Here is a 23,166-nt window from a genome sequence, read left to right as displayed (position 1 = left end):
CGCTGAAGTTCACAAATACCAATTTGTAAGTATTGCATTCCGTGATAATGATTTTTTCTGTGAGACTGGCCACTTCTAAAGCTGTATCTCGAAGCTGAGAACTAATGAAATGTTTAATAATCTGGAATAATTCACCTCTGTGCATCAGAATGTTGTAAAAAGGCTCTCATCTGATGACGCTCGCAGCTGGCACGGTACGCTCTGTATTTATCACAGTGCTCCAGATAGTATTTAATGACTGTGCACTGATAAGCTGCAACTGGATGAATAGACTGTCTTTCATCTCATTCTGCTTAAGGTGACATGAACTTTCATTTATGTCACAGCCACTTGCAGCTGTTCAGATGCACTCTAAAGATGCTGAAAGGAATACTCTATCAATCCACAACCAAATGAATGCCCATGAGTCTGTTGTCTTACTGACGTTGGATTGCTTTAACAAAAGCATTTGTATTCCAGGAAGGAGGCAAGAATGTAATTAATCATTGACACAACTGAGTAGGCACATTGTGTAAGTGATTCATTAGGAAGCAATTTCAAGAATATTTATTTCGATGATATACATTTTATAATTCATTAGAAACATAATGAAGTGAATGCTCACTTCCTATTTTTATACCTTTGGATTAAATATAACTGCATCCTTGCTATCTGTGGCTCTCTGCAAAGCTTTGTGTCTGAAGCAGAATGTAAGAACAGTGACCATGATGGAGATAGTTAATCATATGGGGAACCTGTTTACAGGGTTGGAGTCCTCTTTGTATTGATGACCACGATTCATACAACCATTGGAATATTTAGGTTGGAAAAGACCTTTAAGATTATTGAGTTCAACTGTTCAGATCAGAAATATGGAATTTGTGGTGGAATTCGGCCCCACATCTCAGTATTACTGACAAGTCCTTGACATGTAAGTCTACAACTAAACTAGTGCAAACACATGCAAGAACAGATATTTGCAATGATTTTTCCACACTCCAGCTGCACTTCAGTGGGTCCAGATATGGGCAGAATTCTCCACGTGCAGTGTCGCTCTTCTGTATTTACATGGAGCTTGGCATGCTACATGGTTTTTCTCTCTTTGGATACTTCAAGATAAAGGCATTTCTTAAACTTCATAAGCTTTCATGACAAGCCTGCCCCCCAGGGCTCACCTTGGTTCAGTTCACTGCTGGGGCTCAGTGACTGATGTTACACAGATTTTCCACCTGCAGTTAATCTGACACATTTCTGTAGATGCACCTCCAGAACACAGAGCTACAGTGGATGAAACAAGAGGTAAATGGCATTTGTGTGTGTATCAACTGCATTTGGTGTGACTCTAAGCCAGGCCAAACATGGTTTTAACAAGAACACAGGCTCCCCCAGGCAAACAGATCTCTTGCATTAGCACATCTGGTCATCTAGATATTTCGAAGTAAAGATAATAATTTATTTAAAAGATCTTTATCTATTGTTAATGACAGTGCTTGTGCAAGTGGCTTGACTGGTAAGGACTGAGGCAGAAGGCTTCTGGGAACAGATGAAGGGTGAGCCAGAAGAAGGTGAAAAAGCAAAATGAGCAGTGAGAGTGTAGAGTTAAAAATAAAAGGTGTAAATCTAACAACTATTGAAAACTTTATGTAACTACTGAAATATCTGACATGCAAGCTTAGGCTGGGAATTAAAGGTTCCCTTCCTTTTTCCAGCAACATCTAGTAGGAGGCTGATGACAGCTCAGAACTTCAGCAAGACAGAGTATCAGAAACAGAAATAATCTCCACTCCTGAAGTCTTTAAACATTTGTGATGGAAAGTACCTGCTTTATTTGCCTGACTATAATATAACTTTTTCACTTTCACAGTTGATATCTTCCACAGTTACATAATGCTTTGAATAGCTTTTAGGTTTACACTGTGTATTTTTAACTTTACATTCTCACTCCTGAGCAGACACCTTACTCGGGGGATGAACCAAACTGCAGCTCTGCAGCGATGCCAACAAACATCAGCCCAGTGAAGCTGCTCGTCTCCCAGGGCCATGATTCAGCCACATCCCCAACAGACTCGTGGTTAAAGCACCCATCCAAGCAGATGGAGGTCTAGAACAATTCAAATCTAAATCCCTTTTTTTGTCATACAAGCACTTGCTGTGCCCTATTTGCCAGCTTCTGCACACCCTAACTCTAACCTGGACATCCCAGGGTCTGTGGGATGCACCTGAATGAGTCAGGGATGCCATGGGGCAGTGGCTTTGGCACACAGTCCAGCTTTAGTGCTATCTTCCTGATTTGATTCTGTAACTTGGCATTAAACCATATTAGCTGCAAAGTGGAGACAATCTTGAAAAAATGCAGGTCTTTCCCACACTGAGTGCTCTGAACACTGGGCTTTCAACACATCCCTGGTTTTTGCACCCCTTTGTCCCAGAGAATTCTTAGAGCCTTCTCTTGTTCCTGCATTTGACATCAGATGAATTTTTTTCAGGGCTCTAATTTTTGAGGGCAAGAGCAGAAGCCTCTGAGCCAACCCCTGGTTCTGCTGTGGTCCAGCCCAGCAAGGGCTGTGGAAAGTGCCCTGAGCAGAGTGACTCTGGCCACATACAGAAACCAGAGAAGGCCATCTATAAACCTAAACACAAAAAAACTCTCACTAAGAGAATTTAAACACCTCCTCCAGCAGCAGCCACTGACTGGGATTTGTGTATTTTTGTTACAGCCAAATCCTACACTGGGTACTTCTTCCACCTTTTATAGATGGTAGCGCTTGAAAAGAGCTCAGGATGGGAAGAGCCAGTTCCCAGAAGGAGAAATCCCTGTGGTCAGGCTGCTTCAAGGCATGAGGCCACTTGGACAGTGAGCTATGTCTCCCAGACTCTTCCTTATGGAAAACTGGGTGAAGGAGCAGCTAAGGCTCTCCACCTTAACTCCACACTTAAGGTGACGGTACTGAGATACTCAATTCCATGTCTATTATCTGACAGCCTTTAGTGTGGAAAGATAAAAACTTAAATGTGCTATTTAGCATTTTATTTTACTGATGTGTTAAAAAAAAAAAAGCACCTTTTGCCTACATTTAAACTGTAAATTAAAACTTTTTTATCTTTACCTGGCAGGGAATGCTGTTAGTTGAATGACATTTTTAAAAAGGTTTCCAGTTTGAATTTTGCTCAGTTCTGCACGCTAGGTATGACTGGAATTACAGCATTATGTTGTGTTATGACACAACTTGATGATGTCTTGCTTGGAAGTGTTAGCAACAACAACTAGTTCACTATAAAAATGCAAACCTGATTCCATTTACTTCATTACTCACAAAAAAAGGAAGGAGTTTCATTAGAACTTAACTATACATAAGTCTGCTAAAACCTTTTCAAAGTACACAGAGAGTTTAATTCTCTTTCCAAAATGACTAAGAGCTCCTACAGAAGAGCCCTCTTACGACTACCTGGGAAGAACATTACATCCATAGCAGAAAAGAACATCACTTCTTAAAAAAGGTAATTCATCATGCCACCTGCTACCATGTCCCCATGCTTCATAACTTATTTTTATTGACCAAGGACAATGCAGGGAAAGAAAAATGCAGTAGAGATGTATTAAACATTTAAAAAGTCTAAGAAAATAGAAAATATCTTCCCATTAAACAGTTATTGATAACTTCTCCTCTTGGAGGACAGCATGATGTAGGGAGCACCATTACTTTACTTCAGAGATAATGCAGAAGGCAGCCATCTGATGCTGTATGTCAGACCCTCCTTAAGCACTTGCTGAGGAAATAGATGGGCCTGTTTTCTAGACAGTGAAATCATAGACTGAACTTTCTTCTCCCTCTCTCTGGGGGAAGTTGCCAGCACACCCAAGGGAAGGTCTGGCGCCAGCTCTAAGGGGGAACTGTTGCATGCCTGCTTGGGTAATCCTGCCTTGGCTGCAGCAACAGTACAAGAGGCATCTGGAGACAGGGCAGCGGAGAAGCCAACAAACAGCAAGGCTTCTGCATGTTTTACAGAGCTGCCAGGCTTCTCACAGGATGAATCATGTCCAGGTACAGGTGTGTCTAAGATCCAAAAATCCAATAGCAGGTGTGAGAAGAGGGATTTACAAACTGTCAGAAGCTCACAGTGCCCAGTCTGTGGCTAAGCAGTGGGACTGGCCCAAAGATGCCTGTGCAAGTGTTCAGCTTCCTGTCCAGCACCACTGGAACTAATCTTGCCCTTTCTGCTATGTCTTCCCAGCTGGCCCTTGAGGCCCCTTGGCCAGCTGCCTTCCCACCCTCTGTGCAGAGCATTTGCCACAGCTGAGCCTCTCTCTTGATTCAGGGCCACAAAGTCTCCTACAGCTTCTCAAGTCCAATATTGGATTTCTGAGTCTTACCACAGGCTCCCTTGTAAGTCTGCCTCTTAAGTATGGCCTTTATATCTTGCCATACTGCTACAAAGAATAATATTGGTTATAATTTGGCCTTACACTTACTAGATTATCTGACCTTTTAGAAATAGACTTTTTATATAAGTACAACCAGCAGTTTTAAATATATCAGCACAGTCTGGTGACTCAAGTGGTTGGTTCAAAGCACACTGGGCAGAGCCAGTCTCTTTGTACCACATGGTGGCTTTGCCATCTTATTATTGCCTCTCTTGGGTCTCTCATCCAGGTTTGATTTCCAAGGCTAGATTGAGAAGGTCATTTGTAGTCTCAATCTTACAGCACTAGATAATATTGACATGGAGTTGACTGATTTAAAATCAAAAATATGATAGTGGTTCTTGTTCCTTGGTGGAAGATTATGATGGCCATTGCTTCCAACTAAGTACAACTCAAAAAGTACCTTACAGATATGCCATCAGTATTTCTTCTCTTATGGTGATTAGAGGAAACATAATTTAATTGATGTAACAGGGGTTTATTGGAATAATGTAATCTCAGTAGATACAAATCATAATAAAACACTTTAGGATTCTTATTTTATTATGTATTTCCTCATCCCTTTGTTATCATTCCAGTGAAGAGTAAATATAATGAGCAAATTTATGCCTAATGCCACTGGGTATAAATCTAAATAACTGCTTTCAACTCCACCTAAGTATAAAGAACAAAAAGGGTGAAAAAATGAATCAGTATTGCCTCAGTTTTACCAGTATAAAAATCTCTCAACCTATACTGCTAAAATTAAACTAGTTGTGAAACAGCATGAACTAGTCGTGAAAAAGCATGCCTGGAAGGTAAGTATTGCAGCTACACTGCAAACTCCTTCAAATGTTTCATTAACTACAAGAACCTTAATACACACTCTAACAGATATATAAAAATAGTTTTTTTCTTAAATTTTCTTAAATTAAAAAGTAAGTACTGTTATCAGATAATGAAGATTTGAATATATGTAACTCAGGATAGCTTAAAGTGCTCTGGCTCGTTGTTTTCTCAAGTTTTAAAAGAATCAATTGTTTCAAAAATGTACGTATCTTCTTCCCTGGCAAACATGGAGCAAAAAAATCTTTGAAAATAAAGAACCTCCTCGGGACAGCAAGTTCTCAGAAGTGTTTTTACCTAGAGCAGGACAGGTTGCTCTGTCCTTTAACTCCTGGAGAAGGTGCCCTCAGTGCCCTGCCCTGCAGCACCCTGCTGCACGACGAGCAGGCCAGCCTGCCCTGGGACCTCCGAGCTGGCCACACACCCGGGCTTCTCCACCCTTAGTACTCAGAACACGTTATTGCTTATGCTCCAGTTCCTGATAAATAGCTTCTCTAGTAACAGGAATTGCGCATTTAATAGGCTGTGGGGTTTTCTCTCTTAACAACTTGTAAATCTGCCTCCTCCCCCGTCAATAAACTCCCTCTCCCCGAAACACAAAGTAGTGACCGGGACAAGTGCGTAGCGAGCTCACTGGAAGGCTCATGCAGTGACACCTCTGTGCTCCTGGGGAGGCATTCACGAAGTAAATGACAACCGGGCATGAACGGTGCGCCAGCCTGGTGATGAAGGCGACCCTGAAGGCGTCCTTCTCCCTTCTGAAGAAACACCCTGCTGGGGTAAGTAGGTGAAAGAGAATTGTAATTTCCTTTATTCCAAACCCAAGTTGCAGACAGTTTGACCCCAGACAGCCGCGCCAGGAGCTGCAGGTGTTCCCTGCCCGTCCAGCCCGGCACCTGGGTCGCGCCCGCAGCGGGTTTTAGGGTGCCCAAACTCAGGGTTCTGCCGTCCCCGAGGGCTCCCCGCCGCCGGCTGCTCGATCTCTCCCGTACCTGCCCCGACGGCTTCGGTGCCACCGGCGGCGCGGGAGCCCCGAAGGAGCCCCGGGGAGCGGGGCCGGGCCGGGGAGCGCGGCCGCCGCCTCAGGAGAGGGTGTGCGGGACGGGCGGCAGCTCCCGCCGCCGCGGCTGCCCCGGCCCGGCCCCGCTCCCCGGGGCTCTCCCGGACCTGTCCCGAGGCTCTCCCGGAGCTGCCCCGCGCCCTCTGCCCCGGGCCCGGCGGAGGCGCCTGCGCGCTGCGGCCGCTCGGTGCCGGCCCCGCTGGCGCCGCCCGCAGCTCCCGCGGCTCCTCTGCCTATTTTAGTCACAGCCGCGGCTCCGTGCCCGCCGCGGGACGCGGGCCGCCGGCGGCGACGAGCGGCAGCCCGAGCCCGTCCTGTCCGGGCTGCCCGGAAACTTTCCCGGGGCGCAGGGCAGGTAAGGGGCGCGGGCAGGGCGGGGGCCGAGCCGGACCGAGCCGGGGCGGGCAGAGGCCTCGGCGCTGCCTCCCGCCCGCCCCCGCCGGCGCTGTCCAGCCCGGCAGCGCTCGGAGCGCCGCCCGCGCTGCCCGGGGCCGAGCGGGGCCGGGGGCGCCTCAGGCACCGCCGCGCTCCGGGACGGCCGCGCCGGGCCAGGAGCGGCGGCGGAGCGGCGGTCCGGGAGGGCTGCCCGCCCCGGGATTCGGCGGCGTCCTGAGCTGGGTTAGCAGGGGTCGCTGTCCCGGGAGAGAAGCCCTCCCTCCCTGCGTGCCCGGCGGGGGTAACCGGAGCTCCCGGGCTGGAAGTTGGAGAGCTCTGTCCCCTCTGGAGAGGAGCGCGGCACGCTGCCCAGCGCTGCTCCTCGCCAGGGCTCCGGCTGGAGCGGGACCCTTCGCTGTGGGACCCAGGTCAGGGTTTGTCCCGTAGGACAGCGGGGTGTCTGATTCTGCCCGGGCGCTGCCGCTCATTGACAGAAGAGCTGGCTCCCGGAGTATCTCTACTTGTCACAAAACCACCTTGGGATCCGGGGATTTCTTCCTGCGGCTGGGGGTTTGCCTCGTAGGCAGGCGTTATTTGATTCTTCTCTCTCTCCATCAATTAATGGTAAGAGCAGATGAACCATGAAATCGCATTTGCAGTTGCTCCTTTCCAAAGATAGAACGAGCGACACAAAGCACTTCCCTTCCCCAAACTACAATTTCTTTTTGCCAAACATATTCTTCCAAACTCTAATATTTTATCACATTTTCGTCATCTGTTCTATAAATCTTTGTGTAGCTTTAGACTGTCAGTCACTTTATGGGCAAATATTTTATGTAGCAGATCTGTTGTAATACTGAATCACAGACTACCTGATAGTGTTACAGAAATGTCATTGATGAAACCCAAGTTCCAGAACTAGGGCTTCTTGCTAACTTTGTTGTTTGATGGGAATATGATTGTACACATACAAGTTTAAGAGTCTTCATTGACCACAGCAAAACGAGGGATTGTTTCCACTTCTGCAGAACTGGTCCTGTACAGGCTTTCCACAAAGTTCTGTGTGGTGCCAAATAATAAAGTAGCTTAAAATGTCAAGGTTTAAAGAAATGCCTTGCCTGCAAAATAGTGAGTACAGTGCAAGTCCTCTAGTGAAACAGAAGAAAATGGTAACTGTGGCCAGTTGTGGTTCTTGACAAAAACTTTGCCTTCACAGATATCTTAAAGCTCTTATGACCCAAGTTGAGAACAGATAGTTTATTAAGGATTCAAGAAAAGCATTAACTGAAGCTACATTTGATCTTTTTATTAAGTGTGTGGCTTCTTCGGACAGATTTTATTTTGTCCTTTTAGTGTGTTCCCCTACTTTGCAAAGAAGAGCTCTGGTCAGTGTCTCCAGATGATGACAGACAACTTGTGTTTATGTGTTTGGGCTCGTGGCTCATGGCACATCTCTGTAAGCCAGTTGTATGTGCAGGTATGGTGTTGTGAACCAAGCCTCTTCTTTGGGAAATGAAGTTCATGTCAGGTGGTTGGTTTCATGGGAATACATCCCCAGTGAAAGGCACTACTGCATCACACAAACTCATTTGAGCACAATTCCGCAGAGTTCAGCTGCAGTTCATTAACCCACTTTTAAAGCACTTGTGAAATGTGCTTTGTGGCTGCTTTCTCCACTATTATTTAAAAGTTGAACTGGAGGGAAGCTTGAGCTTGTACTTTCTTTCATGTTTTATTCTAAAACACAAGAAAACAGACAACTTCAATTGTTTTTTGGTAATGCCATTCAATATTCAAGAGCCTTGCTCAAATTTATTCAAGTGCTGGTGATCTTAAAAAAAAAGTCTGACTGCCATTCTGTATTCATGTTTCTAGGAGCAAAAGAACTTTAAAAAGTGAGAGAGGGGATTATACTTCTTAATTTGGTGGGAGTACCACATCTACTTATGGTTCATTAATTCTCATTCAAATTGAAAAAAATTTGTATTTTTTTTTCATTTCGGCTACTGTCTAGGTTATAAAATAGACAGCATCTTCAACATTGGCTTTGCAACCACAGAGGGTTGCATTGTGTATTTTACAGTGATAAATGAGGAATTGTTGAAGTACTGGAAGTTGTGTATAGTTAGCTGGTCTTTAAATAATTAAAGATTAAATAATACCAGCTTCACTGTATGCAGTGCTCCTAATGAGCCTCAGACTGTTCTTTCTGTATTATTGTGGGGTTTCTTCTTCTCTCAAGGCCTCCCTCTGCCCAGCTTTTTTCCACTTCCTAGAATGATTAGTAGGAATTGAAGCAAACTGTAGGCAGAATCAGGCTTTCCCAGCTGCACCCAAACAAGCTCAGTAAGTATAAAGTCCCATTAAACATCTCCTGTTGAAGAGCTGTGCTTTGGAGACAGCAGCTCTGCATCTGCTGCAACAGGGGGATGGGAGACAGGCCCAGCTTGGTGAGGAGGACAAGCAGTCGCTGTCCTGGTGCCATTTGGTGGGGTCTTTGTGTGGAGTGTTGACTTCAGTGTAGCGGTGGCATTGGGGTGTCTCCAGGGCTGGGCAGCAGCTGGCTGAAGGGGCTGCTTGGTTGAACAACCTTAAGCATGGTAGCCTAAATTCTGCCTGACCAGAGCAGGGCTTTGGCCCTGGGTGTGGGAACCCAGGAAATTCCTCCGGCTGTCCTGGAGGGCTTGAGCCCCAGCCCTGGGGGCTCAGAGACCTTGGCACAGAGCCCAAGACCCCTGTGCCTTTGATTTAGCCCTTGGAAAAAAACAATTACCAACCTTTATATGAAGAATTACAAGTCAAGAAAATTTAAGTAGAATAACAGTTAGTTTGTCAGGGGTGAAAAATAGATTTTTGAGGTTTTTAGAATGGGGGGTCCCAAGATGGAGGAATTTGGGTGTACCTTGTCCTTTTTCCTTCTTCCTAGCCTCCATCTTCTGGGTGATGGTGGCACTTTTAGATTGGTTTAGAATAGAAACTCACTGTCTAACATAGGTGATAGGCATTGGGAAGTTACTGTAAATAGGTTAGACGTAGTTTTTAGTATAAAAAGACAACACTGCCTCTGAGGCAGGCAGCGTGCCTCAACCCAACCTGCCAGACAGACCTACGGCAGGTCAGAGAAAGAATGTTATAGGTAAAAAATAATAAACAACCTTGAGAACGAGAACAGAAGAATTCTGACTCCTCCATCGGCTGCTGGGCTGGGAAAAAGAGGCTTGTACATATCTCAGAGTCACTCTGAGCAGCAGAGATTCTGAGACCTGGGAAGTCCTGCTTGGCTGCTGGTCGTGTCTCAGAGCTGCCCTGAAGGCAATGAAGCACCACTGGTAGCTGCACATGCCCCAGCTGCCTGCTTTGCAGCTCTGAGCATTCCCAGAAGGAAGGATTACTGTCTGGGGGGGTATCACATCACATGGATGATCTCGGTGTGGCGGGTCCAGTTTGGGAATTGCAGCCCAGGCAGGGGCTGGAAGGAGTGGGCAGGGTGTGGTCTGACTGCTCTTCCTAAGGCCTGAGACACTTCACCTTCCACGTGACAGCCTCTGTCAGAGCCCTGATCCAGTGTATGAGGCAGCGATGGGACAGGAATGGGACACAGGATGCCTGCCTCAACCAAGGGAGTGCTAATCCATCTCCTCCCTTGAGCCTGCTCCCAGTGACTCATTTTAACTCCTGTGGGTGGGTCACTTGCTGCCCTTCTTGCTGCAGCTGTGATGTTGTGCAGGAGGGACACAGAACTGCACTGCAGTCCCTCTTCACTCTGCCATGAGTGTTGGGAAGGATGAAAGTTTGACAGGAAAGTCTCACAGATATGTATGCTTGGCAAAAAGATTTTTGAATGTAGAATCTGAAGAAGGAATAGAAATGAAAGCAGGTTTTGATATAGAAGAAAAGAATTGCTGAGCCAGTCTTACTGGATAACCAAGGAGGTAAAGAGTATGTTCGTTAGAAGGGGGTTTTATGACTTAGAGCAAAGGATAAACCCACCTCAAACAAGAAGATGTTTTTACCAAGCAGAAAGATTCCACAGGCAAACAAGGATGCTGATGTTGCAAGTAGAAAAAAGGTCTCAGAATTTTCCACTGCAAGAAAACTGAAAAAACAGCTTCTAGCTTAAACTAATGTTAGTAAAAGTTAGTAATGTACTAACTTTTAGTGATTGGAGAATAGTAAAATGGATATGGTAATTATAGTAGTTATGATAGGCTATAGTTAAAAGTAAAGGTCTAGATCGGTTCTTCTGTATTAAGATGCTCAGCAAAGAAAAGTATATAATGCATTGTAACCTAAACTAAGGGTCTCCAGGCCTGCCTGCAGCTGGAGCTGACAGCTGTAGGCACAGGCTCTGTCACCCATGACCCTGGACTCCTGTAATGTCTTGGATGTAATAAACTGCATTTTGAAGAGCCTCCTTGAGTCCCACATCTCCCTTTCAGGCCCTTACTCATGAGGACGCTCACCCAGGGGCTGGGGTCCTGAGGCTTGGTTGCTCGGGTTGCAGACAGGCTCCAGGGTAAAGCATTCACATCCCTTTCTTTGAAAACCATTCACAGAAGGGATGCTGGCTCTGCACAGATGAAGATTTCATCTATAATGTCTACAGGAGGAATAAATTGAGAGATATACCTGTCTTCAGTGTTTTCTGTTGTCTAAAGTAGCTCTTAGTTGGTATCTGAGATAGGCTTCTGGATTTCTCTGGGAAGACCAGCTCCAAAGCTTTCTAGGTATATACAACTTTTTTATATCAAGTAACTCCAGACAAAAGTCCAGGAGACATTGCTGCAATCATCTAATGTGATTTCCTGTAGCATAAAAAATGGAATGTAGTAAATAATTTTTTTAATAATGGTATACTCAGACTTATTTTAGGGATCAGACAGCATCTTAACTTCTTTAATTCCTAGCAAAGGAAATCTTTAAAGCCATCCTATTAACTAATTACCTTTGCTATGTATGCTTGTGTGTCTTTGAAATCTGAATATATCTAGTGACTTTCATAGTGACTGATTATCTTGATACCATTGTCTTTTAGATTGGGTAGTCCTTTTCTTCTTCACCTTCCTTACACCTTCCTGCAGGCTGTATTTTGTTGGTGAAACCTTGTGTTTTCCAGTATTGTAATTACAGCTTTCTCTAGGATATAGTCTCAAGAAGTTTAAGGTAATTGTGTTTAAGGTAGCTTGTGTTGTTAGTTACTGCCCTTAGTGCTGCATGCATGTTCTCAGCCTGAAGTGTGTCCAGGGACAATGGATCACTGAAAATAGCTGGTTTACCTGCCCATGCTTGCCTGGAGGCACATAGCCTTAGGTTTCTCTAGATGAGGAGCTCTTCTGTGCTCTGAGTTAGATGCTGCATTGCAAATAAGAGTTTGGTTCTCTTGGTCCCTGGGGTATCTGGCCCCACTGCAGAAGGAAAGTAGTTTGGGGAAAGTATGCAGCATAAACAGGGATTGGCAGTGATAGGTGTTAGTAGGGGCCACAGAGGGGATTCCAGGGATGTAGGGCAGTGGAAGGAAGGGGTATCTCAATTGCCATATGCCTTTACATTGCATGTGAAACTACTTGATGAAATTAAGGAGCAGTTTCTTTGTATAATCTAAATGATGTTAGACCAGATGTAATTTGTGAGCCTAGAGAGGGTGCTCAGAGCTCATCCCTCAGGAAGTGGGGGGTGTCTAGGCCAGGAGGACTGCCCCTGCCTGGAGGGACTGCCTTGCTCCCGGTGGAGTTGCTGGAATGTTGAGCCCGGCTATGACTCCCAGCTCATGTATAAACATACACACTGTAGTGTGCTAAACCCATCATAATCTCATTTTGTGCTAAGAAGTGCATATGCTGTAAAGGAAAATCTTTCCTTTTGCTTCCAAACCTGTAGCAAACAATTCACCCAGGCTGGTTACATGATTAGCATGTACAGCTCTATGGCCTGTCCACATGTACAGTGTGAAAGTGCTGAGGGCTTTCTTTCAGAGTACTTGGGATAAGGCAACTGAAGAATGGACTATTCAAACTCTGAATAGCTTTACTTTTGACTTAATTAAAAAAAAGACCAATGAGAGAACTGCTGGTGGCCTCAGGGCTTTTAGGGTTTCTTTTTTGCAGGAATTATTGTGATCCAGACACAGTAACTAACACTCAGAGCTTCTCAGAGTTGAATTTGAATCATCAGTGACAAAAATGGGGTAAAGCACATGGTTCTCAAGCAAATTAAAAAGGTACATAATAGGTAATTCTTTGTGTGAACACTGCAGTGTAGGGGGGAAACACCCATTTGAGGAGGGGGAAGGTTGTAATGTGCATTTGTACAATGCAAATTCTTTCTGTTTTGACTGGTTCAGTGTACTGTTTATATAAAATTTTAAGTTGCCAGCAGGTATTTATTTGGTAGCATATAAGTGAAATACTTCATTTTCTGCTTTGAAACTCCAGCAAACTCTGTGATTTCAACAGTTTCTGATGGCTACTTAGTCCTCTCAGCACTGCTGCTTGTTTTAAAGAAGTCCATGCTACTGTATATTGCTCACATCTCTAGCCTGCACTGATTTCTCACATCACTTCATCTGCTCCTGCTGAAGAAGGTGGGATATGGTGGGGCAGGACACTCTGAAGCATGTCAGTAATTCAGGCTGTGTTGGCAGGGCACATCTCCTTCCCCAGCTGGGAGGACTCATCGTGCATGAAGCTCAGGTTTTGGCAGGCTGCAGGTGTCAATGTGTGTCACTGTGATCACGGCAGTCCCACGGCACGGAGTGTGCTGTGCATGCTGCTCCTTCCCCATGGGCAGGGCATGGAGCAGAAAGTGCTCACTGTTTGCTTGGGAAGACCCAGTTCTTCAGCTTTAGCAGCCAAGGCACATGTTTTAAATGCACTTTCCTACTTGCTGGATCATCCCCATCAGATGAACTTGTAGCAACAGCTGTTCAGCACTGCCAGGGCAATTGAAGCAGGACATCAAACAAAGCAGAAGGCCAAAGCACCTCAGTGACAGGATGGTGTCCCCTCCAGGTGCTTAGAAATGGTGATGTTGTCTGCTGTGGAGGATGACTCAGTTGGTATCACAGCTGCTTGGTTTTTTGGTTTGGGGGATTTTTTCCCCCACAACCTCACTTGCAGTAGATGAATGGCTTAATTAGCGTGTCTGTTCTGAAACCTTCAAGAGTTTAAATTTTGGACTTGCAGGAACTATAAAGAAAAATGTGAAGGGCCTCATCTAGCACTAAATACCTTTCCAAACTAGAAATTTTACTAAACTTATACCTGTTATTGTCCCTGCTCTATTTACAACTGCCAGTGATTTTTAGCTCCCAAACATTAGAATAATTTCTTATTTGAGAAGAGCTGCATCCTCTTTTTCTGCCTGCAAGCATGCCTGCTCTTCACCATAGCTCTGAGAAATGAGTCCCATTTAGGAGTGGGTTTTGTCAGTATTTCCAGAGGGTTTGGTTTTTCCTGTGCACCTTGTGTAGCTCAGGAGAGTGTTGTGTGGGTAAGGCTGTGCTCTGGACTAGCACTGGCCTCTCTCCTTTGCCCTTCCTCTTGCCTGGAAGGAGAGAGGCCCTCTCCAGTCTGGGAGATGCTGCAGCACAGTAAAAGTTCTCATTGTGTAGAACTAATTGAATAAGTGGAAATTTTCCACACAGTGGTTTTGGAAGATAGGTCCAATTCTGAAAATGAACAAATGCAGATCAGTTTTCTCAGGACTTTGTGTGTGATGAGCCTATATCCATGTCCTAGTGGTACGCTGTTCTTTCCAAATTGTTTTGGTCCATCTTGTCATGAATAAATGCTTCACAGAAATGCTGTGAGCTGTAGTGTGGGCAGACTGAGAAAGCAATAAGTGAATTAAAAATTGTGCATACATTCTGAGAAATTACTATTGTGTTGTGTCAAATTATTGTAATGCATGACATTACACGATGAAAAGATGTTGGTAATGTAAAGCAAATTACTGCTCCACCATGGTTTTGTTTGTGGCATTCATACAGTTTCCAGTGTATCTCCTCAGTCATAGCTCCCTTCAAAACACTGATTTTTACTGTTTTCTTTTAGAAATTAGGGTCTTCAGTAAAACTGCTTAGAGCAAAATGTTGGCAGGAGAGTAGAAGTATTAGCAATAATCCAAAATCACTATTATCAGTGGTTCTGTTTTAAACAAACAATCAGTCAAACAAAAAACTTTTGCCACTGATTTCTGACTGTGTAATGGAAATGCTGAGTGTATTCAGAACACAAGGTCTGGGAACTGCACGCTCCAGTTTTATTTTCTTTTTACTCAAAATTCTTACCCTTTGATCACAGAAGCACCACCTAAAATTCCTCATGACCTTACCATACCTAGGTAACTTTTTTATAACTGATGTAGCTTCCATCTCCCAGTCTCCAAGGGATAAATCCTACATCTGAGGGGAATCCTGTACCAGAGGAGAGTATTTGGATAAAGAAACAAATGGCAAAGGTTTTAGTTGTAAACTACCTTATTTTTGTAGTGCTGGTTCTTATGCTGCAGGAGGATTTTGAGCACTGTAATTTGGAGAGATTCTGTGCTCTTTAGCTGTGGTATTTTTATGGGCCAGTGACTTTCCTATCACCTCTCCCATAGAGGGAGAGTCTCCTCCTAACTTGTTCTTCTGAGCTCTGCTGCTCAGTTGTGTGGGATTTTATGTCTTTATTTGGCACCAGTGTTATTCAATCAAAGAATTAATGTTGGGGTTTGAATAAACTTAAAAGAAGTAATGCTGTGGTGGCTAGGAAATACGATACAAATTTTCTTTATTAATTTCTTAGACCTGTCACTGCAAAAAAGCACCACTGAAAGCCCTGATGAATGATGTTGGATGCCTCACTGCAACAGCAATGCTTTTAAAGTATTGACTTCTGTGGCTCTTGTGAGGGGAAAAAAAACCAAACTACTTTGATATTCTAGAGAATCTGATAATTTTGATAACAAGATAGTTCTTAGTTTCCTTGCCATTCTACCAAGAAAAGAACCAGACAGTAAGGCTTTGGAAGTTTTCAATACTGATTACACCACTAATATATTCTGGCTTTGCAATTTCTACCATGTATAATCTCACATTGAGGTATGTATTTTTATTTTAAAAGACAGATATGGAAAGCTGGTTTTGATTTTTTGTTTTTAGATTTATTTTGGAGTTTCTTTCATACTTCTTGGTTCTGTGTTTTCCTTTGAAAACTCATAGGAATACATCACCGTATGAAAATGAATACCATGTTTCACATTTTAGAGTGTTGAACAATAAAATTATGTGGCCCATGGCATGAAATTCTATGATGTAGAACTTTGAATGTTGTAAAATTGCTTTGTAAATGTCCCTTGAGTCATATTTTGCAGGACTACTTACTTCATGTTCTAAGAGCATAATCTGTATCAGGATGCCTTTAAGCCTTGTAGTCTTCCCTATATAAGACAAGGGTTTTTTGCCTGTTATCCTTGGAGTAGAAAAGACCCTGTGACACTTGGGTTTCCCTTGTTGTGGGTTTGGGGATGGAGTTTGCTGTCCCCAGGAACAGAGAGCAGAGAGTTGAGAGAATGCTTAACCCAATAATGAGAATGATTTGACCAAAATCCAGAGAGAGATGGAGGAGGTGAACAAGGAAGAAGGGTTCACTGTCTCTTCTTGTTAAAGAGCTGGGTAGGACATATAAAAGGCTCTCAGGGAGAAGGGGCTGGACCAACAAATCCTTGTCACTTGGGAGGCTGTACGAAGGCTTGTCACAGGATGTTGTGAATGCAACACACAGCTTTACTTGGATTCACTGGCAGTTCAGTGGTTGCTACTCAGATCACAGATAGAGAAAACATGATCTTCATCTGAGTGAATATTAAAGTTTGATCCTGGAATCACAGAGCTTCAAGGGTGATTGGATTGTAATGCCATCTGTGGTTTAGGCAATAAAACTTTGATAAAATTTAATTGATGAAAATAAGTTTATAAGTAACTCATCTCTTCTTCACTTGTCCAGCAGATGACATGACCAAAGTCAAAACAATGCATGAACTGATGAGAAACAGCACTCAGAACGTTAGCTGCTTCCTTGCTGGAAATCCTAAGTGCAACTTTACTACCAAGAGACCCTGATGTTCTGTAATCACTGAGCACAGTTTGCAAGAATGGAAAACCAAAGGAAAACCAAAACTAGTTGCATCTCATAAGTAAAAGACTTCAAGATTCAGCTGAATCAAAAAATTATTCCAGCCATGGGAGAAAATGCAAGTTTTTGGGAAAGTCTGATATATGCACATCCTACATGTACCAGCTGGAAGCAAGAGGCAGAGGGATCTATCTACCACCTAGCCAGTATTTTCTTTGTCGTGGGCTTCATGGGTGGAAGTGGATTCTTTGGGCTCCTCTACGTCTTCAGCTTGCTTGGACTGGGCTTTCTCTGCTCTTCTGTTTGGGCTTGGCTGGATGTGTGTGCTGCTGATATATTCTCCTGGAATTTTGTACTGTTCGCCATATGCTTCGTCCAGTTCGTTTATGTTACCTACCAAGTCCGGAGTGTTGCCTTTGACAGGGAATTCCAGGAACTCTACAGTGCTCTCTTCCAGCCTCTGGGAATTTCCTTGACTGTGTACAGGAAGATTGTCTTGTGCTGTGATGCAGAAGTGGTCACCCTGGAGAAGGAGCATTGTTACGCCATGCAGGGCAAAACACCTATTGACAAACTGTCCTTGCTTGTGTCAGGCAGGTTGGTATGCTTTGTTCAGGCTTTCTGCAAATATCTTTATTTTCCTCTCCTTAATGAAAACAAAAGAAAAAAAGGAAGAAGCCTGGTTTGTGTATTGTTTGTTTATTTTCCAGTACAATAAATTAAATGTTAATGCAAGTAATATAAATATTAATAGGTTAAATACACTTGTCTAGGACAGTACTAGCATAAAAACACTGAGCACAGAATCAGAAATAGCATAAAGAAAAGAATTTGAAGTCATTCTTTTCCAGGCTGCTGTATCATATCATTTAACAGGTTAGGCAGATAAAGGGAATAAATGTGGATTTTCAGTGTTCAGGTTATGGCTTGCTGTCTATCTACTGCCTAGCTGATGAGCACAGCATCTGCCCTATTTTTCTTTACTAGTATCACCTGAAATGGGACAAATAGTTACAAAACTGAGATAAACTGTTTGATAGAGGTCTTGACTTTGATATAGATTGTATTTGATTGCTTTCAAGGGGGTGGGAGAAGGGTATTGATAAGGAAGAGAAAAAGACTTAAAAGTGTCCTTTCATTACAAGAGGATGTAGCTGAGCCTTATCAAGACTTGCAGACCAGGACATACAGTTACTGTATACTGTGGCCTGTGTTAGACCCTGAAGCAGTAAATCCACCTGCTTGTACTTCCTGCTTCCAGGAGAGCCTTCTGGCAGCCTTGCTGATGCTGTCCTGGAGGGAAACACCAGCTTTTGTACTGTATGCAAAGCAGGGAGCAGTCCCAGACCACCCCAAGAGTAGGCTGGACACCCAGAGGTGATGGACATGGACTGTCCTTGATGGGACACCTTGATGCATGATGCACCTTGACACTCAGCTGATTTAGGACTGCCTGCAGTGAACAATATGGATTGTGGGCAGTTTTCCTTAGTGACATCCTGGTTCACAGAGTTCTTGGGAGCTCTCTAAGAAGTGCCTCATGGAAGTTGCTTTTGGTCTTACCAAAGGAGAGGTATCCATCCTGCTACATGCCCAGCCAGTTAGTGATCACCCAGAGTTCCTGCTGCCCCTCACCATGTGGTAGAAGGGCTGCTTGTGTGCCTTCAAATTTATATGTTATTTAAAAAGTAGCAAGTAAGTAAGTTTTTCTTTGGCATTTTCAGAAGGCCACAGCATTTACACAGAGATCCCATAATGCCAGGCTGTTCTTCTGGCTCCAGACATAGTCCTGTGGCCATGTAATTCCTGTTAAACATGGAAAGAGGCCTACCTAACACTCCTGCTTCCCACTCCCAGTTTTTCCACTTTGTTCTCTCTAAAATGGGTATTTGCCAAAACTAGAAGTAAATCCCACGGTTTTCAGAAGCAGGTAAGTGCTGTTATGGGCATTGATCTTTCACCTCTCCAGTGCATGATGGCCTTCTAATGGCAAAGCTTGTGCATCACTGCACACACCTACCACAGAGAGAATGATGTGGTTTGAATAAGGCCTGGAAAGATTTCCCTTTCAGTTGCATGATTGTCTTCTATTGTCTTTCAACTGGCCTGAGCAAGTTGGGTTCAAAAATATAATTAGGATAGTTATAAATGACCATTGATTGCTTTTTCATGCTTTCAAAGCTGTATTTAAATTCCTCAGACAGTAGAAATAGCACAATCTTGTGGTAGTCATTGCTGGTGTACAGGTAGTGCTAACAAATTAACACATCTTATCTTGGTAGGATCAGAGTGACAGTTGATGGGGAGTTTCTGCATTATATTTTTCCTCTTCAATTTCTGGACTCTCCTGAATGGGATTCACTGAGGCCCACAGAAGAGGGAATTTTCCAGGTAAAAGTTAAGGGGATTTTGTTGTTGTTGGGTTTTGGGGTTTTTTTGTTTTGTTTTTTTTTTTTAGTGCCACAGGAAATTGTTCAAGCACTGTTTGATTTAGAAATAATTTTTTGGGGGTTTCCTTTAGGATATTATGCAAACAAGTGGTATCCCATTAGTTTGGGAAGTCCTCTTTGTCCATTGGATTGGTTTTGCTGTCTGTGCCTTGTTACAACAAACAGGGCTTTTCTTGAAGCTGATCTGGGAGGTTAATCTGGGTGGTAGGCTCTGTTTGCATTCTCTGGCTGTGCTGATATTCAGCCCTGAGAAGCCAGGTTTCCTCGGGGTGGGAAGAAGCTGGTGCTGAAGAGGTTTCCCAGTGGGAGATGAGCCAGGGGAGGACGTGCCTGGGCCACAGCTTGGCACGGGTTCCAGCACAGGACACAGTGTCAGCTGCGGTGCCCCTGCGCTGCTGTCACTCGCCTGACACGCTGGCTCCTGTCCCTACTGGATCTGATGTGTGCTGTCACGAGAACAAATGGCATTTGTTGAGAGCTTTCTTTAGACCTGCCTTTTCAGCTGAGGCTGCCAAGAGTGGAGCAGGGAATGCAAGGCTGAACCAGGGGCATCCACGTGGCACTGAACAAGGCTTGCCACTTGGGCACAGGCATATTGTCACTGAGATTAACTAGATGTGATCACAGTCTATAGCCAGTCACTTTTCTCATTTGTCTTTTGCATACAGTAACCTCCCACACAGAATCACAGAATAATGAGGTTGGAAGAGACCTCTGAGATCCCTCCCAGAGCTCTCTGGCTCGGTTAAAAGGCTCTAATTGCAGTAGACAGGTTCTGCTGGAAGAAGGGGTGCCTTCTGAGCAAGGGCAGCAGCAGCAGCACCTTGTCACCTGGCTGTTCAATTCTCTCTTCTCCAGGTAACACTCACAGCAGAGACAGACTGTCGGTACGTGGCCTGGAGGAGAAAGAAGCTCTACCTGCTGTTCGCTAAACACCGCTTCATCTCCCGCCTCTTCTCCATCCTGATCGGTAGCGACATCGCCGAGAAGCTGTACGCGCTGAACGACAGGGTGCACGTGGGGCAGGGCTTCAGGTACGACATCCGCCTGCCCAACTTCTACCACGTGGCGCTGCCCGAGACCCCTCCGGTGCTGCCGCCGCCGCGCTCGCACCGCCTGCAGCGGGGCTCGCCCCGCCGCCCGCCCGCCGCGCCCGCCAACTGCGGCTCCTTCCTCGCTCCCTCCTAGGCAGGGACACCCTGCCCCAGCCGCTCCTCACAGCCCCGCCGGAGGGAAATGGGAGCTGGCGGAGCAGAAGGGCAGAGAGACGGAAGCAGATGAAGCCAAATTTGACTGACAAGTGCCATTAACTGTTATGAGTAGAAAAGCTGCCCGTTTTTGTAAAAGGTTGCAGAGTTCACAGGTTGGGCTAGTTGCTGCCAGGGTGGAGTTCTAACTGTTATTGTAATCACCTGTCGTTTTCATTAACTACCTGTCGTTGACGGTTAAGAATTCCTGGAGGGTGGCACCCAGACGGAAGGTGAAGAGGAGGAGGCCTCGGAGTTAGCATGGAAATGACATCGGAGCCAGCATGCAACGGGAGAAGCCCCTCACCAAACCTAGCCAAAAACCCCTAAAAACAGCGAGCCACCACAAAATTGACGAATCAAAGTGATTACAAGACTTGAGGAACAAAATCTAGTATCTGCTAAGACCCTTTTTACCCCTCACCCTAACCAAAGATGTCGGCTAGACAGAGGACCTCAAATGTTGAGCCAAGAAGTGGGGAATTTCGTGATGCTCCTGTGCGGATGGAAGCCCCAGCTCTGTCCCCAGACCAGTGGACAAAGCTGCACTCTTTCTCTGAGTCACTCCCGGGAGCAGGGGTGGCGTGAGTGTGGACCGATCGCTTCTCCCTGTCTGAGAAAGATCTCCTGCCTGTGTTTGTTTCATTAACTGGAGTAGGTTGAATTCTCTATCTCAAGCCAGCAGGTTGGCTTCTGCATTTTGACTGTCTGTGCAATATGTTTACTTTCTGTTGATACTCCTTCATCTCTTTTGTTTTGGAGTAGAACAAATCATAACAATATGAGGTCTTATTGCAATTGTGGTGGCCTCTGTGGTGGCGTGTTGTTTTTGTTTGTTTGTTTGTTTGTTTGTTTTTTGGTTTTTTGTTGTTGTTGTTGTTGGTTTATTTTTTTAAAGTAAGCCCATTGTAATTATATTTTCCTCAAAAAATTTTGTCACAATGAAGTATAGTAAGAATAGTCAATGAAAACAACTGAGTTTTCATTTTCCTGTATTTTCCTCAAAAAATTTTATCACAATGAAGTATAGTCAGAATAGTCAACGAAAGCAACTAAGTTTTCATTTTCCTATATTTTCCTCAAAAAATTTTGGCACAATAAAGTATAGTCAGAATAGTCAGTGAAAACAACTAAGTCATCTTCAAAATATAGCAACTGGTTTATAATGTCCTTTTTTATGCCATGTGAACATTCTCTCAATTTACATGAATAATGTTGCACAAAAAAAGACCAAGGAATGATTGCATTGAGTTTGTTTCTTAAAGAAATGAAAGATTTTGAAATGCACAGCAAGATGGTTAAAAAACCAAACAAAACAACAAATTATGTCCCATGAGTACTTGGTTTCTCTCCAACTGTCCTTAAGAGGTAATACGTGAAAACAAGCATAAGTGTCATTGCTGGCATTAGAAAAATACAAGAGCTGTAACTGCTGCAAATACAGCTTAGGGAAATGGTTGTGTAGCATTTCTGATAGAATGTGATGCTATAGGACCTGGGGTGCTGCAGTGCCAGTGCCCTTTGTGACATGTACAATAAATAACATTAATCAATTTACTGCCAAACCATTGGAGTTTGTTTTATAATATTCCTTTTAGCTATGTTTGTCAAGAAGAGACTAAAACATCTGCAGCAATAAACATAATTTTTAACTGTCACATTCTTGTTTAGCTTCCAGAATCACTTTTCTGTGCCTATGAAACTCTTGATTCAAAAGATGTTCTCTCCCTAATTCTGTGGTGGTTTAATGACATAAGGGAGCCACAGATTGCACTTCAGTAGGAGAGAGTTCGTTCCGACCCTCGGGGTCACTGTGCCTTTGAAGAGAAGTGTCCAAATGTCTTTGCTAACTCACCGCCCTGCTGCTCTGCCTGATGCCTGCCAGTAATCAAAAAGTAAGAAGCATTACTATTTTATGAGAATGGATTGCTGCTTGATATGTCTGGAAGTAGATAATATTTTTAATATTTTAAAATTGCTGGCTTGTTTGGTAGGATGACCCCTGTGTGCTTCTCTATGGGTGGGTATACATACAAGTTCAGATCTTGTGAGTTGTTTCTGGAAGGACTTAAAATGATGATACAATCTTACACTTGAAGGATACTCACGCTGTATGTATAAAAAAGCTATTAGTAGTGACGTGAAACACTACCTGTTTGAAGGACATTTAGAGTGTAGAGCAGCTGAGATTGTACAAGTTTTGCTTTTAGGTTTATGTTGCTTCCTCAGAGAGGAAAACCAGCCAAACATAAATACCCCAGAATGCAATGTGATAATCCCCAAATCATTCTCATAACCCTTCCAGGCAATGTATTCTGTATGTACTGTTTAATGCATGAAGTCCCTGAGACACAAAGCTACTTTGTCTTGGCCGAAAGAGAATTGGAAAAAATGCAGACAGTTCACTGATGGCTTTTAATGACCTGTTCAGATGATAACTAAGGCACAAAGTGCCAGAGGCTGGCAGCATGTTGTAAGGATGTACATCTGTGTAATAGTCTACAAACATAAAAATATTTTAAATGCATAAAGGAGGTCTTATTATAGACTTAGGTGTAATAGAAATAATTTATTAGTGTTTTCCTTGGTTTTCTTGGATATTTCGGTTTCACCTATTTATTAAAGAAAAGTTGTCTTTACTAAATTCTGACCCTACTGAAGTTAATTAGCTTGATTATCTTCAACTTAAAAT

General features: G+C 43.9%; 1 protein-coding gene across 3 annotated transcripts; it reads left to right on the top strand.

The window, feature by feature from the left end:
• The first annotated feature begins 1 nt into the window (after position 1).
• POPDC3 (popeye domain containing 3) lies at positions 2-21,291 on the top strand. 3 transcript variants are annotated; one of them, XM_030945210.1, is made up of 4 exons: positions 2-25; positions 16,649-17,374; positions 19,060-19,168; positions 20,086-21,291. In XM_030945210.1, exons 2-4 carry the CDS (start codon positions 16,884-16,886, stop codon positions 20,413-20,415), a joined length of 930 nt encoding a protein of 309 aa, XP_030801070.1. In that variant the 5' UTR covers positions 2-25; positions 16,649-16,883; the 3' UTR covers positions 20,416-21,291. The 3 variants fall into 3 exon arrangements, with proteins under 3 accessions (XP_030801070.1, XP_030801068.1, XP_030801069.1); XM_030945208.1 differs by lacking the exon at positions 2-25 and adding an exon at positions 6,536-6,642 and having other exon boundaries at positions 16,652-17,374; XM_030945209.1 differs by lacking the exon at positions 2-25 and adding an exon at positions 6,585-6,642.
• Positions 21,292-23,166: the final 1,875 nt, after the last annotated feature.

This window comes from Camarhynchus parvulus, chromosome 3 (assembly GCF_901933205.1).
Source record: "Camarhynchus parvulus chromosome 3, STF_HiC, whole genome shotgun sequence".
NCBI lineage: Eukaryota > Metazoa > Chordata > Aves > Passeriformes > Thraupidae > Camarhynchus > Camarhynchus parvulus.
The sequence above is the reverse complement of the archived record's forward strand: the minus strand, read 5'-3'. Positions and strand labels throughout refer to the sequence as shown.